The sequence below is a fragment of the Eleutherodactylus coqui genome, chromosome 2 (genome assembly GCF_035609145.1).
Source record: "Eleutherodactylus coqui strain aEleCoq1 chromosome 2, aEleCoq1.hap1, whole genome shotgun sequence".
Lineage (NCBI taxonomy): Eukaryota > Metazoa > Chordata > Amphibia > Anura > Eleutherodactylidae > Eleutherodactylus > Eleutherodactylus coqui.
In genome coordinates this window covers 286,428,558-286,445,546 of record NC_089838.1, presented here as the reverse complement: position 1 = coordinate 286,445,546, position 16,989 = coordinate 286,428,558, and the positions used below count along the sequence as shown (strand labels likewise).

At 44.6% G+C, this 16,989-nt stretch overlaps 2 protein-coding genes across 2 annotated transcripts in view; one reads left to right on the top strand and one right to left on the bottom strand.

Moving 5' to 3' along the window:
* The window catches only part of AEBP1 (AE binding protein 1), a 51,575-nt gene extending 43,634 nt beyond the window's left edge, over positions 1-7,941 (top strand). Inside the window, exons 17-22 of the mRNA XM_066593162.1 lie at positions 111-307; positions 1,945-2,124; positions 2,205-2,598; positions 2,787-2,926; positions 3,941-4,040; positions 6,642-7,941. Of these exons, the coding sequence (XP_066449259.1) occupies positions 111-307; positions 1,945-2,124; positions 2,205-2,598; positions 2,787-2,926; positions 3,941-4,040; positions 6,642-7,186 (1,556 nt within the window). The 3' untranslated portion in view covers positions 7,187-7,941. The remainder of the gene's footprint in view (positions 1-110; positions 308-1,944; positions 2,125-2,204; positions 2,599-2,786; positions 2,927-3,940; positions 4,041-6,641) is intronic.
* Positions 7,942-7,984: 43 nt separating this feature from the next.
* The window catches only part of POLD2 (DNA polymerase delta 2, accessory subunit), a 29,828-nt gene continuing 20,823 nt past the window's right edge, over positions 7,985-16,989 (bottom strand). Inside the window, exons 8-11 of the mRNA XM_066593163.1 lie at positions 14,750-14,907; positions 14,549-14,676; positions 12,008-12,109; positions 7,985-11,312 (exon numbers count right to left, since the gene is read on the bottom strand). Of these exons, the coding sequence (XP_066449260.1) occupies positions 11,170-11,312; positions 12,008-12,109; positions 14,549-14,676; positions 14,750-14,907 (531 nt within the window). The 3' untranslated portion in view covers positions 7,985-11,169. The remainder of the gene's footprint in view (positions 11,313-12,007; positions 12,110-14,548; positions 14,677-14,749; positions 14,908-16,989) is intronic.

The following is a 16,989-nucleotide window of genomic DNA, read 5'->3' as shown; positions in this document are numbered from 1 at the left end:
AGACGAAGAATGTGTAACCAGATGCCCTTGAAATAAAAATGATGGAGATGGAAGGATTAACAGTTGTGTTCTGTGACTATAAGCCATCCGTTTTGCACTTTACTTAACAGGGGAGCCAGAATTTCGGTACACAGCTGGACTTCATGGTAATGAGGTTTTAGGTCGCGAGTTGCTTCTTCTTCTCATGCAATTTATGTGCAAGGAATATCGAGATGGCAACCCACGTATAACAACTCTAGTCCACGAGACTAGGATCCACCTTGTGCCCTCACTAAACCCTGATGGGTATGAGATTGCAAGTCCCATGGTGAGTATACTTTGGAAGAAGCAACCCCTTTCATGACCAAGGGTCATTGATGCTCTTATATCCAGATCCCATTCTGCAGTTCTGCTATCCCCACTTTCAGAAAAATCATACCTTCTTTCCATACACATAGCTACACAAGGGTTTTTTTATGGGACAAGTTGCATTTTTCAATGGTTCCATTTAGCGTACCATATAATGTATTCGAAAACTTTTTAAAACTTCTAAGTAGGGCAAAACAGAAAAAAATGCAATTGCACCATTTTGGGAGGGTGGGGGATGTTTTAACTTATGGTGTTCACAATGCAGTAAAAATGATGTTACCTTTATTCTGAGAGTCAGTACAATTATAGCCATACCAAATGTATAGAGTTTTTTTAAAATATAGTACAACTAAAAAAAATACTTTTTGTTTTTAACTAGAAAACTTAGTTGCCATTTTGGACCTCCATAACTTTATTTTTCCGTCAACACAGCTGTGTGAGAGCTTGATTTTTGCAGGCAACCTGTAGTTTTTCTTGGTACCATTTTGAGTTACATAAGGCCCTGTGATTGCTTTTTATTCTAGTTTTTCTTGGAGATGGGGTATTCAAAAAAAACACAAATCTGGCATTTTTTTTCCTGACAGTGTTCACCGTCCAGGATTAATAATGTGATATTTTAATAAATTGGACTTTTTACAGACTCCGTGATACCAACTTTTACATTTGTGAACTTTTTATTTTTTGCTACAAGGATTGGGAAAGGGGTGTTTTTTTAACTTTTAATATTTAGTTTTTGCAATAATTAAATAAAAAGTTTTATTTTACTTCGTTACTTTTCTTTAGTCCCTACAGAGGACTTGAACTTGATTGTTTGATTGCTTTTACAGTATATTATTGCATTATACTGTGTTTTAACAGACATCCTATTAGTAGGCAAACAATCATAGTAGCCCTAGGCTGCCATGACAGTTGGACGGCACCCCAATTGAGGGCATAAATCCTTATCGATTGGGACATTTACATTCCGCTGTCAGAATGGACAGTGGAATTTAAACGGTTAACAACTGCAATTGTGGCTGTTGCTGGCAGGTGTTGGCTGTCAAAGATAGCCAAATACTTGCTGTGTATGAAGCGGGCTCAGTTCCATAGGCAGTTAGGATTACAGATGAGCGAACCCACTCGTTTCGAGTAATTACTCGATCGAGCACCGCGATTTTCGAGTACTTCCGTACTCGGGTGAAAAGATTCGGGGGGCGCCGGGGGAGGCGTGGCGGAGCGGGGGGTAGCAGCGGGGAACAGGGGGGAGCCCTCTCTCTCTCCCTCTCCCCCCCCCCCTCCCCGCTGCAACCCCCCACTCACCCACGGCGCCCCCCGAATCTTTTCGCCCGAGTACGGAAGTACTCGAAAATCGCGGCGCTCGGGTGAAAAAGGGGCGTGGCCGAGTACGCTCGCTCATCTCTAGTTAGGATGTATATAACCCTGTGGCTAACGGGAAGCGGTTAAGGGTTGTGTCTGGTCTTGCAGCTCAGCCCTATTGAGCAATGCTTGCAATACGAGACCCAGAATACCAATAAGAAAGGTGCTGTTTTGGTGGTAGGGGGAACAGCAACGAAAAAACATCACCACAAGTGTTGACCTCAGATTTTTCTACCGCAGGGGTCAGAACTCGGAAATTGGGCGCTGGGTCACTGGACAGAAGAAGGCTATGATATTTTCACCAACTTCCCAGACCTTAACACAGCACTGTGGGCAGCAGAGGACAGGAAACTGGTCCCTCACCGGTATCCCAACAATAACCTACCTATTCCAGAAAGCTTTATGGCAGACGATGCCACAGTAAGTCTTGAATGGCCGCACAATTATAGATAAAGTGTATGGTGTGATGAAGACAATACTTTTTTGCATTTCTTGTCTAGGTGGCAATGGAGACCAAAGCGATCATTGCTTGGATGGATAAGATTCCTTTTGTTCTGGGAGCTAACCTACAGGGTGGGGAAAGATTGGTTTCTTATCCATATGATATGGCAAGGGCGGCAAAGAATACTGAGGAACAACCTCCACCCCGGTATCGGCATCAATTTCTTGAAGAAGAGGAAGAAGAAGAAGAGCAGGAGTCTGTTGCTGGAGTTGCAGAAGATGATGAAGGAGTGTCCAGGACACCTGACCATGCTATTTTCCGGTGGCTTGCCATCTCTTATGCCTCAGCCCATCTAACCATGGGAGAGACCACTCGTGGTACCTGCCATGCAGATGACTTCACCAAGGGTATGGGCATTGTCAATGGAGCAAAATGGAGGCCTGTCTCTGGCAGTAAGTAATTCACTGATAGCAGTTTCCATGATATACAAAAAATGGAATCTAGAGCCTAAATAATGCTTGAAGGACCACTATACAGCTTCAGTTTAGTTATTAGTGGTCCGTCATTGCTAACATTGCATGTATAACTTATGGAATAAGCTACGTTGTGGAATCATGCGGCTTCCTCTTCTCCCTACCAGGTATGAACGACTTCAGTTACCTACACAATAACTGTATGGAACTCTCTATATACCTGGGCTGTGACAAGTTCCCACATGAAAATGAGCTGGCCGAAGAATGGGAGAACAACAAGGAATCTTTGCTTACCTTTATGGAGCAGGTGAGTCAACATTGTGACATTTTTAGATTGAGATGTGTGTTGCAAAAATAGCCCAGACCGTATAAAGGGTATGTCACATGAAGGATGCTATCATCATAAAGGGACATAAAAAGGGGTCCTATCATGACCACAGCCCCTGTCCATACATCCTATTAGTATACAAGCACATTATAGAAGGGTCTCTCCTGTTTGAGACGCGTGTCTACCATCCTGGTGGATTTGAGCCATCCTTATACCACTTGGACAACTATGCATCTGGTTAGTCACGGCTTCCCCTGGAAAAATAAGCTTGCTTGGCAGGAGCAAGACCTGATCGTCCTGGCAGCTGTATACTGAATGGCATTGTTTCGGATGAGATGACCCCTTTAGAGCAGCTCAGGTATTTCCATGTTAAATGCCAAATGACTTAAAACTTACCTTTGAACTGCGCTGTACATATTAAAAAGGGGTTGTCCAACTCTTAAACAGTGATGACCAATCTTCGGGATAGCTGATCGGCAGGGCTGCACCACCTGGGACCTCACCGATTAGCTGTTAGTCGATTCGCTGTCACAGTGTATAAGGCAAGAAGCAGATAGCTCCATACATTGTGCAATGGCCTGGCATGGTATTGCAAGTACAGCATCCTATGAAGTGAACAATCCCTACTTATTCCTGGCCCGTACTTCAAAGAAATTCATTGTGAGGGCAGAGAAAATTATTTCAGAACAGTCGGCCATTTGTACACGACTTGGTCTATCCCTATGTCCTAGTGTATTTCTAATACAAATTAACACTAGTTGGGAGGGCCCCGTCTCTGTGAAGTCACAGTCCCTATACGTGTGATAACTCCAGCTACCCCATCTTCTGCACGCTGACACGGTTACAATGAACTTCAGAGATAAATCAATGTATGGCATAAATGACTTCAAATTTTGCATAACATATTAATATTGCCCTTGTAGGGTCCATTCCCCGTCTGTAACATGTTCTGTATGTTCTCTCAACTCACTTAATATCCCTACATTCTGACAGGTTCATCGGGGTATTAAAGGCATTGTGACAGATCGCCATGGGGAACCGATAGCTAATGCATCTATCGCTGTAGCAGAAATACCGCATGATGTTCAAACAGGTAACATTTTTTTAATATGAAGCCGTATGAGAAAACTCCCTTTTACCAAAACACAAGACGCATTACTTTATGTACAGTTTTGGACCCTAAAATATGTTAATGTACAGAAGTAGCGAATTATATAGTAGATGAATGGTGGTCACAGGAAATCAAGTGGTTGCTACAAAACATGAAATATTGCAAATTGTAGAATTTGTAAACTTAAGGTACCCTCCAGTTTGGGACAGGTGGGGAAGTGGAGTATATTGACTGCAGTGCACACTGTGCACTGTTCTCCGATTGGCCAGTGCTTATCACATGAGCAGCATTGGCCAATCAAAGCAAATATAGTGCATCGGTAGTCTAAAACTTACAATACACTGTGGGGATTAGTCTGAAGATTGTGTCGGCCATCTTGGCCAGCAACAAACAGAACTCAGAATCGGTGGATTGGAGAGAAGGCAAGAAAAAAAAAAAAAAAAAATACAGGCAATACACAACTCTCCTCCTCCAGTCCAAGGTCAGAATCATGTGCCAAAACCCAAGGGTCACTTTAAAGGGGTTGTCCCGCGGCAGCAAGTGGGTCTATACACTTCTGTATGGCCATATTAATGCACTTTGTAATGTACATTGTGCATTAATTATGAGCCATACAGAAGTTATCAAAAGTTTTTCACTTACCTGCTCCGTTGCTGGCGTCCTCGTCTCCATGGTTGCCGTCTAATTTTCGCCGTCTAATGGCCAAATTAGACGCGCTTGCGCAGTCCGGGTCTTCTTATCTTCTCAATGGGGCTCCGTGTAGCTCCGCCCCGTCACGTGCCGATTCCAGCCAATCAGGAGGCTGGAATCGGCAATGGACCGCACAGAAGCCCTGCGGTCCACGGAGGGAGAAGATGCCGGCGGCCATCTTCACCGGGTAAGTAAGAAGTCACCGGAGCGCGGGGATTCAGGTAAGCGCTGTCCGGTGTTCTTTTTTAACCCCTGCATCGGGGTTGTCTCGCGCCGAATGGGGGGGGGGGGGGGGGGGTTGAAAAAAAAAAAACCCCGTTTCGGCGCGGGACAACCCCTTTAAGGGATGTTGGGTTCAAGAAAATATACACCGAATGGTGACTTTATTGGAGACACCGACCCTTTCATGATTGGAGCTTCCCTGTACGTAAATTAGACCTGTAACCCTGGAGTGCAGCATAGAATGAACTGATCAAGTTTTCAGTGTGAAAACACATTAGATGGGAAAATCCAGTGTTCTGAGCGACTTCTATGGTGGATTTTATTTAGTGGGTAATTAGGATTGGTGTTCCTTTTTAGTTTGGACGCTCTTGGGCACGATTTGTAGTAGTGAGGTGCTGAATAGCACATGGAGTCAGATATTTTGCATAACTTCTTGTAAACCCGATGTTATTATCCAATCAGACAGGGAGGAGGTAATTCTCTTCACACATACAGTGAATAATAAAGGATATACAATTTGCAACAATGAAGATACTTGTGTAGAACACGTTTATATCTGGGAACTTACTCTGAATTTCTTTTCTCCATCCCTCTTCATATTTACATCTCTTTAATATTTAATATCTTTTCTCTACTCACTGTCACAGCTGACTCTCCTTCTCCGTTACTCACGGTTTCTCTGATTTCTCGCTTTCTTGTCCTGTCTGTTTTTCTCCTTCCCTCCATTCTTCTCCTGTTTCTGCTCTCTCTGCCTCTTCTTTCTCATCTGCTACTCTGCCACTTCTGCCTCCTGCGACCGTTGTCCAGCTCTATATCACCTGTCCAGTCTGTCTGCAGCCAATCACAACCTAACTGGTTGCTAGGTTACCTGCATTCCTTGTGCAAAATGACTCAGATGAAACCCCTAGGGCCGGTTATTATATTACCGGTTCCACAGCTAAACAGCGCTATGTAGTGCCTTTTATTCAGGCCACTACACTTTCAACGAGAGCGGGTCAGTGCTAAACTAGCTGGAGCCAGGTTTGCATACACTTCCAACCTTGTGGGGTTTTCTTGTGCATCAGTGTGTAGAGAGTTTACTGAGAATGGTGCGAGTGAGAAAACATCCAGCAAAAGGGATCCTATGGATGGAAACAACTTGTCGATGAAAGGGGTTAGAAGAGGAGGTCAAGAATCGGTCTAACAAACAGAATCAAGGAAATTGCAGCTGAATACAACCTGGGTGCTGCAAGTGGCCAAATGCACAACTTGTCGTTCCTTAGTACGAATGGGCTATAATAGCAGGCGTTGGTAAAAGAGTGCAAAACATGAATCACTAAGCAGTGAAAAATCACTTGGTCAGATGAATCCAGCTTTCGGTTGCACCATGCTGACGAGAGGCAGCATAAATCGATGAACCCTTCCTGTCAGGTATCAACAGTTCAGGGTGGTGGAGGTTGAGTAATGGTGTTGGGAAGGTCTTCTTGGCACACCTTGGGTTCTCTGATACACGTAGATGGAGGCCACAAAGCCTTGTTGAGGGTCTCAAAGGCAAGGGATTTCCAACACTGTGCTAGATGGGTTTCTAATAAAGTGGCCATTCGTTGTATATCATCAAGATAAAGTATCTCGTTGCAGCACTAAATATTAAAATTTCCCAAATCCCCCAATAACCTCTTGTATTTTTGACAGGGAGCGGTGGTGACTACTATCGTATTCTCAACCCAGGGGAGTATCGAGTGACCGTACGGGCTGAAGGTTTCACACAGAGCTCCAAGACATGTCTTGTTGGCTATGAAATGGGGGCAACTCACTGTAACTTTGTTCTGGCACGTTCCAACTGGCAAAGGATCAAGGAAATAATTGCAATGAAAGGGAAGGGACGTCTTCGCCTGGCTCCACCCGGAGGCCGTCGCCTTACTCCAGCTGCAAGGCTGCGCATGCAGAGACGGCAAATGTGGTTGAATCGGCAGCGCAATCTCACCACCACTCTTCCACCCACAACTACTCCTTTTGTTCCAACCACCACCTTACCCCCCACATACACTCCCACCACTATGCGTCCCCGCAGGCTTGAGCCCCCCACTCCATCTGAATCGCTGTGGGACACAGAGACTGAGACCTACACAGAAATAATCACGGAAGTGGAGACAGAAACCTGGGAAGAGGAGGGCACTACACGCGTTGCTCCATTCACCACAGCAGAGACTTACACCGTAAACTTTGGGGACTTCTGAGAGGGCCACCTCAACGGAGAAGGGTTACAAATTGATGTTTGAGCGTCATAAAGGTTAAAGTTTCTACCCCAGAGGGGTCAACTCTACATGTGTATATATATATAGCTCTGATCACCTGTAAACCGGGCCCACACTAAAACTGCAATTAAAGCGACCCTCCGGTCCTAGATAAACAAAGATGGCCGCACTACTTCTCGGACTACCAGATGCACCCTGTGTATTAATATGCATCATTAGTCTAAATCACTAAAGACTACTTTGATAGACCAGCGCTGGCCAGTCATAGCAGTACGTAGTGTCTTAGACTACCGATGCATACTAGTGCACAGTGTACATCACGTAGACAGAGAAGTGGTGCGGCCATCTTTGTTTGCCCAGACACGGAGAGTCACTTTAACCAATGCGGCCTTATTTTTACATTTACACCTTTTTCTATCAGAAATCTTGCATTTAGCAGGACTTATAATACATTTTCTGGCTTGGGAGTTAAAGGAATTGTCCAGGATTAGAAGCTCAGCCCAGTTCACTTCAATGGAGATGCAATACCAGGCACAGCCATTAGACGCGAGTGGCACTATTTTTGGAAGAAAAAAAAAAAAAGCAGATCTGTTTTCTAATTCTGGACAACCCCTTCAAAATATTTCATAGGTAAGTGTTCTGTGGATTACAGTAGGCTGCAGGACATTCTGGTAACGAAGCACACAAATGTATTGTCTCATTGATTTTCAATAAAGTTTCTACACATTTTCATAAAACACCTGTAAAATATTTAGCAATTATTGATCCGTTCAGCCAGACTTTAAGAGAGAGAACGATTTATTATCTCACAAGTATATAAAAAAATACAATATAAACAGTGAACAATGCACAAAGCCTAAGTTCTACATTATCGTACACCCAAGATGGGAGCCTATTCCCGTCTCAGAGCTTATTAGGGTGCGGTAGTGGCAGCTGCAGGCAGCCGACATGGGCAGTGTTTTCAAAAAGATTAATGGCCGCATAATTTTACCAGTAAAGCCCCATTTACACGCACCAACTATCTTTTTTAGCGATAATCGTTGTGTGTAAATGCTACCATCATTTGCTTTTTGGGCGATGATTTTTAGTTCAGTTTAAAATCCATCAACTGTCCGGAGTGCTGATAGCAGGAACCGCATGCTGTGATTCGCCATGGGAGGGCTGATAACATTGTATTCAACTGCAGTCCCAAAAGAGAACAATGGAGCTGTATGCAGATAACAGACCACCTGCATTTATCTCCATACAACAAAATGAGGCTCATTTACATGCAAATTAAGCTAATAAGCTACTAATGGGCATTAGTGCCCATTAGCAGCTTATGCAAAATGATTGTTCTAACTGTCAATCATCCTATCTTTTGAACAAACTTTGAATAATCATCATTGCGTGTAAATGGGGCTTAGGACTGCAGTTTTACCCATGATTGCTAATGGCTGCATGGTTCGGCGGGTACTCCTGCAGTGCTACCAGCAAAATCATGCAGCCAATTCACAATTTCTTTGAAAATCCTTCCCAAGTGGTTCACCGACCGGCGCTACGTGGGAGCTAACAGTCTCTAGATAGAACAGATTTGACTAAGTTCATATTTATGTTGTAGCACCGTTTTTATGGGAAAAACAAAACGGAATACTAGCCAGCGATGGCTCCGTCCTAGGACAGAAGCAAACAGACCTGATAAACCCTACTGACCCTAGTGGGGTCTGTTGCGCTTCACGTCATGCAGCTTGATCTGTTCCTGGGTCAAACAATACAGCATGCTGTGCCGTTTCATTCAGGATTGTGTGCCAGATCCGTGCCGTTTGGAGCATTTACAGCCGATGTGAATAGAGCCTTTACGTTGAGTTTATATGGGGCGCAATTGCCACGGAATTCCCGTGCAGACATTCCGAACGGAAATTCCATAGGCATTTTTAATCTGAGACTAAGCAGCAAAGTAGACGAGGTTTGCAAAAATCTCGTTCACACGCTGTAGACAGTCTTCTGCGAACAAGCAGCGAGGAAACTGGCATGCAGCGCACAATTCAAATATGTGGCATGTGAATTGCATCGCCGTTTCTGCTGCGGGCTCTTCTCTCTATGGGGAGGGATTTCCACAGCGGAATATAGGCGGAATAGCCGCTTCCAACCTGCGCCGAATGGTGTGGGTTTTGAAGCAGCCTTTCTACCGCAGAAATCTTGTGGAATTTCCATGCGGTCCCGCTGCAGACATTCCGCGAGGTATCCGCCCGTGTGTACCCAGCCTAAAAGGTGTTGTCCAACTTTTTAAAAAATAATTTGAATTAGCCCCGACCCGTGGCTAACACGTGATCTGGGATGCCACCGCCAGTGATGTCCCATGTATGGTATCATGGGCTAAGAGCTGATACTCCTCGCTATGTATAGCGGAGGTCACCAGCATTTAGCAGCGGTTACACGAGTATACAAGCCAGTCACCGCTGCGGCCAGTGTAAATAAAGACCGTCACGGAGGAAAGAGCAGTGGAGGTGGAGCAGTGGGCACTTAGGAGGGTTTTTTCATTTCCCAATACTCTCACCCTAAATCAAATGTTCATTTAGTTGGAAAACCCTTTAAGGCCGTATTCACACAGGCAATTTGTATGTCCGAGTCCTGTCTAGTGCTAATTTCACATGGGCGAGTGCGAGATCAGACTGTGAAACTTGGCCTGATATCGCGCTTGCCAACATGTGATGTCATCGCGGATGTGAGGCGTTTTTATGTTAAACATGCCTTGCATCACTTCAGGGAAGTAGTGATCCTAAAAGCCACGGCGGAGTGTTTCCCAATGGGAAACCTTGCATCGTGTCGCATAGCACTTGCGATGCTTTGCCGGTCCCATTGAAAACAACGGGCAATGCGAGGATAGAACAAGCTGGGATTTTTTTCCCCGCACCTCGATGTGATGTAGGAGAAAAATAAAATAAAATGTGATTCCAATTCATAAATTACCCAATATTTTCTAGACCACATGAAAAAAAAAAAGAAACAGGAAGCGCAGAGCAGTGAAAAACTGATCAAAATCATGCAAGACAACAAAAACAAAAAAAAATAAATCAAAAAAAAATCAAAAAAAAAAATCGGAGAGCATATGTGTGAAAATTGCACAGAAAAGTCATTTTTCACAGACCAAAAATTGAGTTCCCTGTTGTGAATAAAGCCTTAAAAACTGTATTCACACGGGTGATTGCGATTTGTAAAAAAATGGCTGATTTTTATACGATTTTCATGCGCAATTTCCATCCATTTTTCATGTATGTAAGAAAAAAAAATTGCATAAATATACTGGCTCCGCACTTTCTGGTTCTCTTAATTTTTTTATGGTCCCCATGGCGTCCTGCAAGTGCAATCCACTTTTCTTAACGTGACTATTAGCTTGAATGGGTGATTTGCATTAAAAAATTGGACAAAAATAGGAAATGCTATGTTTTTTTTTTTACTCGGACTGACCGTCTGAGGGGGAAAAAAACATCCATGTGAATACCCCCCACCCCCATCCCAGTTCCATTTTATTTAGGTCTCATTTTTTCTGTCTGAATATTGCAAAAAAAAAAACAAACAAAAAAACAAACCACCCCTGTGAATACAACCTAAGGGCTTATGTGTGATGGTACAAACATCAGGACTGTCCCATGTCTGATGGACCGTATAGAGAGCTGCAGAGTCAAGAGAAACGGACTCAAAAATCCCCGCTGCTGCACAGCGCTCAGGATCGGTCCTGTGATTCGCTACTCACTGATCACCCGTGTATCATGATGATGACAGGACTAATACATGCTTGCTCCCTCCAGGATTCACAAAGACAAATGGGCGTCCCACAAACAGCAGGAATGGTGTTTGGATGTAACAGTAATCAGTGGAAATTTATGGATGTGTTTTTTTTCTTCCTCCTACATCAATATCATCTTAAGTCGTTAAGGCTCAGTGAAGATTTGGTAACCTCAGTCCTCGGTAGATGCAACGCCAAGTCAGTCAGAGCACTCGTCATCTGCGCTGAACCCGGAGAAGCATAGCGGCTGGCACTGCAGGGTCCGGAGGTTTACCAGGCAGGCGGTCTGTGTGCTGCTGAAGTCCGGCACGGTGAGGAGAAGAACCCTCTGCCCCTCGGGTCCTGTGATGAACATGGAAGACCGTGTTACTGCGCCCACCATCACACTCATTACCACAAGACATGGATGTGCATCATATGGTATGGTCACTGCAGACAAGTGTCACACACTAAACCAAGCACAGCGGTAGATTAGCTACATCTGTTTAGAAAACTTATTTTCCCATAGTCCTTATAAATGCGTACCTGCAGAATCAATGTTAAAAAAGTTCCCACACAGCATGTAAATTAGGCAGAGCAGTCCGGCAGGCGGCCAGACTGTCCCTCTTCGCGGTAGGCTTTCTCCGTAACTCCGCGTTCTCTTCTCCTATGACCGTATGTCATCCACGCAGCGCTGCAACACCTTGCACCGGCACAAGCACCGATCACCTGTCCATCTTGTGGGCAGAAGCGCCGTGCTCACCTGTGCATGCGTTGGTCAGTGAACCCATGGCGGCACAAGAGTTTGCAGCGCTGTGTGGATGAGGTCTAGTTTATCATTCACGTCATAGGAGATGAGAATAGTGAACCAAGGAGAAAGTCCGTGCCGCCCACCGGACCGCTCTGCCTAATTTACATACCGCACGGGAACTTTTTAAACCTTGATACTGCAGGTACGGATTTATAAAGATCCATTAAACAATACACCTTGTGAACGGATGGAGGTAATAATCATACGGCTGTGCTTCCATTCTGTACAGTCCCTTCAACTTACATACCTGTGACTTCTTTGCAGCTAAACCTAGGGGCGCTTCCACAAAAATACACATGGGGGCAGGTGTGCAGAATGAATGGGTCCGACTTGTAGAAGGGGTAGCACCCTGCAAAGAGGATACAGACATATGAATCAACTTATTGTCATGTGACTGATGCGCTGTTTTACAGGACTGTGTTGTTAGACAGGCTGCATTCATACAGGCGATTTCTTCGTGCGAGTTTTGTGCGTTGCGAGAAACAGGAAAACACAGTAAAACTCATTATTTGAAACAGTGATGCTTTGAGATAGAAAAACTGCAGTATGTTCCATTTTTCAGCGATTCTGCAGAAAACAACCAATATTTCCTACGGGGTTATTAAAAAAAAAAAAAACGCATTGCGCTCGCATGTACACGCGAGTTTCATGTGAGTGCAATGCAGCTTTTAAACTTACCTCTTGAAACATGAGATTTTCACACGCGTGAAGTACGATGAGTGTTTCTTGCAAAACACGTCACTCGCAGGCAAAAATCGCAGGTTTAATTGTGTGATTCCAGTTTCTCAGACCGATATCGCACTCGCCCATGTAAATATAACCTAACAAAGGAGGGCGTCGGTACCGTATCTCCTGGGCTATAGGGTTCGCTGGAACTTTTTATCAACACTTCTCTGGGCATCAATCTGGCCCGGCCGCCTCCATTCACAGTCAACGGGCAGTTACAGATGAACAGCGGTCTGTTTAAACTGGCCCTAAATGGGTTAAACCCATCACCCAAACTCCCCATCACCAGCAAAGAAGGATCCCTTGGAGCTACCTATCCCATTGGATGCTGCCTTTCGTGGCCGAGCCCTCAATGTACCCTCTGATCCTCCTCCCTGGGCTTGTCAACAGGCCATGTAAGGGTGTGGCTGCTGGCACCACCTGCTCCGAATTCTCCTTGAGCAGGAGCAAGCGGACAACCCAAGGATTCAAATAGTTTCAAATAGTTGCCCCCTAAGTAAGCCTCCTTGACATTTCTAGTCCACCCTCAATGCCTAAATCTTAACCACATGGTGACTGCCCTGATCAGGGTGACCCTGTAGATTGAATGCCCCTACAAAAGGATAACCTGTTATCTGAATACCCTGCAGAGTATGGTGCTGTCATACACAAAGTATCTGAAAACATAACGCATGCAACAGATAATGCCTAACACAAGAGGTTACTGACTCACCACCCACTGGTACGGATCTCTGTAGTCTACCCCGATTAGTCCAGTGTCGTTCCTGGGTGAAACACATAGGAACTGCAGTGTTTTTTTGGCTTATATTCCTACAAGGTACTCAATAGATCAGCCTTTTGCTGGGGTATTCTCTGAACAGGGTTATTGCCCTTAGCAGGGAGGTAACCCCCGGATGAGGCATTCAGGGTGGACTAGAATTGTCAGGGGCTGATAAGGAGTCTTCTTCTCCTGGCTTTTTCGTACCTGACTATATTGAACCCCCCTGATCGCCATGATCTTCAGGACTTTCTTGTACGATCTGACTCTGCAAGCATTGTACTCTATTGTTATTACAGTGGTACTATGTTGCCGTAGACTCTATTGTGGTATTTTTCGTGGCTGCCATGTTGTGGAAATGTTGTATTTTGGCTATTCTATTAAGTTATTTTTTTTTTACTCAAGAAAGTTAGCAGCCTCTAGCGACCAACCAGGCTTCAGCTCACTATTCAGAGGCCATTTTGAAAATGATGAAAAAAATTGACAAGTGCTCCACTTTTCTTTTGTAGTAATTTTGTCAAATCTCATCCACTAACTCTTCACATAAATATCAAACATGTAGTAGCGTGCAATATATTTAGATGAAGGGGTTAAATCCCTTCTTTAAATGAAGCCGACCAGGCTGATACTCAGTGGCTCTCTGCTCTGCCCCATATGGAAAAGAGATTTTTTAAAGGTAGACCAGCCATTACTTTAAGGGGTTGTCTGTTCACCGAACAACATCTGTTTAATAGGGCTGACTGTAGTAAAATAAACTGAGCATTACTACCCCTCCACTAGCGCTGGCATCCAGCACTGCAACCCCACCTGTAGTGTTTGTTGTGACAGCGGATGTCATTGAAAGTCAGGTGACTGCTGCAGTCAATCAGAAGCTGCAGCGGTCACCTGACTTCTGGCGAGGTCAGCTGTCACAACAAATGCCGGGACCACAGCGGGTCTGCAGCGCTGGATCCCAGCACCGGTGGAGGGGTAAGTAATGCTCAATTAAAGAGATACTGTCCAGTGACCAGGAACCACCTTAACTACAGCTAAATGTAGGGCCCAACTCTATTACGTGGCACATGTATAAATACACATCAAGGATAGGCTAGAATCAACATTTCAGTGCACTCTGCTAATCACAATATTTGTATAAAAGTTATAAAATGTACATTTCTACACATGAATTACAGTGTATATGTAAATTATTAATATTCTATGTGTCAGAGTATTAAAAAAACTAGATTATTGGGCACGATGGTGCTAACATTGTCATGTTCTATGGATATTGCCAGTGTGAAACGTATTACATAGACTTCCCCTCACCCAAAGTATCTGGCGCCGTAGGACACATGTGCCCGACTTGTAAAGTCCATTCCAGGATCTCCAGATAGTCCTGCATACTGGAGTACCTGTATATATCAGTGATGTTCTGACCAGCTGAGCCCAGGAACCTATGAAAATACCAGACTGTCAGAACAGGGTATAGAAGTTAATCATCACGTCTTATAGTGGTAAAAGGAGTACCTGACGCCATCGATTTCTGCTTCATAGGGGTTTGTTACCAGTTGAAGGGTGGAGAACGGTGCGGACTGAGGGAACATGCATCGGTGCAGGGGCTGCTGAGGGAGGATGTAATTTGTAGGATCAAAGGCGCCGGGCATGACATCCACAGAGACAGAGGCCTAGATACAAAGAAGAGACACCATAACCACACGGGCCACTGACACGGATGTTCTTCACGATTGTGAATACGTAAATTTGTGTGATCCACAAAGATTCAAGGATGTGAACATTTGATAAATGCCTTTAGTAAATACTTGGCAAGAAAACAAAGGGGAGTTCTGCTGCTTCTGGTAATGGAGTTGGCAGGAAAAAACGGGAAGCTTTGGGCACTGCTGGTAATGGAGTTGGCAGGAAAAAACGGGAAGCTTTGGGCACTGCTGGTAATGGAGTTGGCAGAAAAAATTAGGAGGCCTTCAATGCTGCTGGTGATGGAACGGCAAAGTGTTAATATAAAAGGGTATTTATTGGACAAGTAAACACAAGCTACACGTTTCAGCACAGCATCAGTGACCTCATCAGGCCATCTAGTCAGGTGCAGATGCTGAAACGTGTAGCCTTTAGGCCCAATGTCCACGGGCAAAATGGAATTCCTAAAACCGCGCTGGTCTCCTGCATGTGTGTTCCGCGCCCATAGAGAATCATTGGACACTCTCAGGTAATTAAATACCTGCAGATGTCATTTTTTCCTGGCGTGTGGATTGCACATGCGGAAAAGCACCCACAACATGCTCCATTTTGTGCAGTTTTCCCACATGGAAGCTCCCGCTGCTTCCATTGAGGCCTATGGAAGCCGTCCGGTCCTGTGGCACAGACACAGCTGTCACTGCGTCCGTGCTGCAGACCACGGGAAAGCAGGAGTTAAAAAAAACAAAACGTGTGCACGGTGCATGCGCGCAGCACACTGCAGGCGTGTCGAGCACATCCGCCGGGCTGAAGAAAGAAGATCCAGCAGCGAAGGAGGGGAGACCCGCAGCGTCCAGAGAGGTAAGTATAATTTATTTTTTTTGGCCTCATGTCTGCGGGAAAGGAGGAACCCACTGCAGGATTCTGTAGGATGAATCCGTGCGGGCCCGAATTTCCCTGTGGACATGAGGCCTTACTGCTTTACTATTCCAGGAAACATCCTTTTACATCTACACCTTTTGACTCTATTACCCGCAATACCGACACCTCCTGCTTTCTCCTGCATAAACCACGGAGCCTCCAATGGTGGTGATGTGATCCAACTGGCGCAGAAGTTGGCTGCAGCTGGAATATCTACCACAAGCCTTTCTCAGAATTGTGTCTGTTCTAATACAACTCTACCAGGTGAGCGTAACAGCGACCAAATCATTTCTTTATGTATCTCACTTTGTTTACAGGGGCATTGCCATGCCAAGAAAGGGGGTCTCCGAGCTACTGCAGCAAGCTAGAACATCCAAATCTTAACTGTGCAACATATTAGGATGGAGATCTACCACTGAAACGAAATGGGGACTTTCCGCACCAAATGCAGTAGTTAGCGCACTACATTTGGGCAGAATATTTCTCACTGAAAAAGGCCCGAAAATAAAATATAATCTTTATTAATTTAAAGGATAAAAAACCCCTCTAGATTCCGGGGGTAATTGAGACCCGAAACAGACACAAAGAGACAAACACACAAAAAACCTATGGGAATTTAAGCAATTGGCTTAGATACATCAATTCATACCGACCTCATTGGTTTTAGAGGTAGGTAATACTGTGAGGGCGTAAAATGAATTAGTGAAAGCGGTGGCCGTTTACTATAAAAGGGGGCCAAAAAGGTGGTCACTAAATAATTAGCTTGTGGTTATTATCCACTGGTGGAAACGTGCGCGTTATGTTAGAGGGCCTCGTTCACACCAGGATATATTGCCACTCCACAGTATTAAGTAAGGGGTGCTGATACTCAGCAATCCATTACACAAAAAAATATTATTATATTCATATCCAATTGTGACAACAATGCCCTGTGTCCATATGTCAATTGCTACAATTGCTATTCCGATAGGGGCAACGGTCCGTCAAGACCCAAAAATGTGATATAATCCCAACCTATGTTGGGTCTGACAGCGATCTAAATGTTTTAATAAAAAGCTGGACTAAAGTGGTGTTGACAATTCCTTATGCCAATTATATCAGAAGGAGTCAACAACGTTTATAGTATAAATAGTACACGACAGACATACACTTGATTC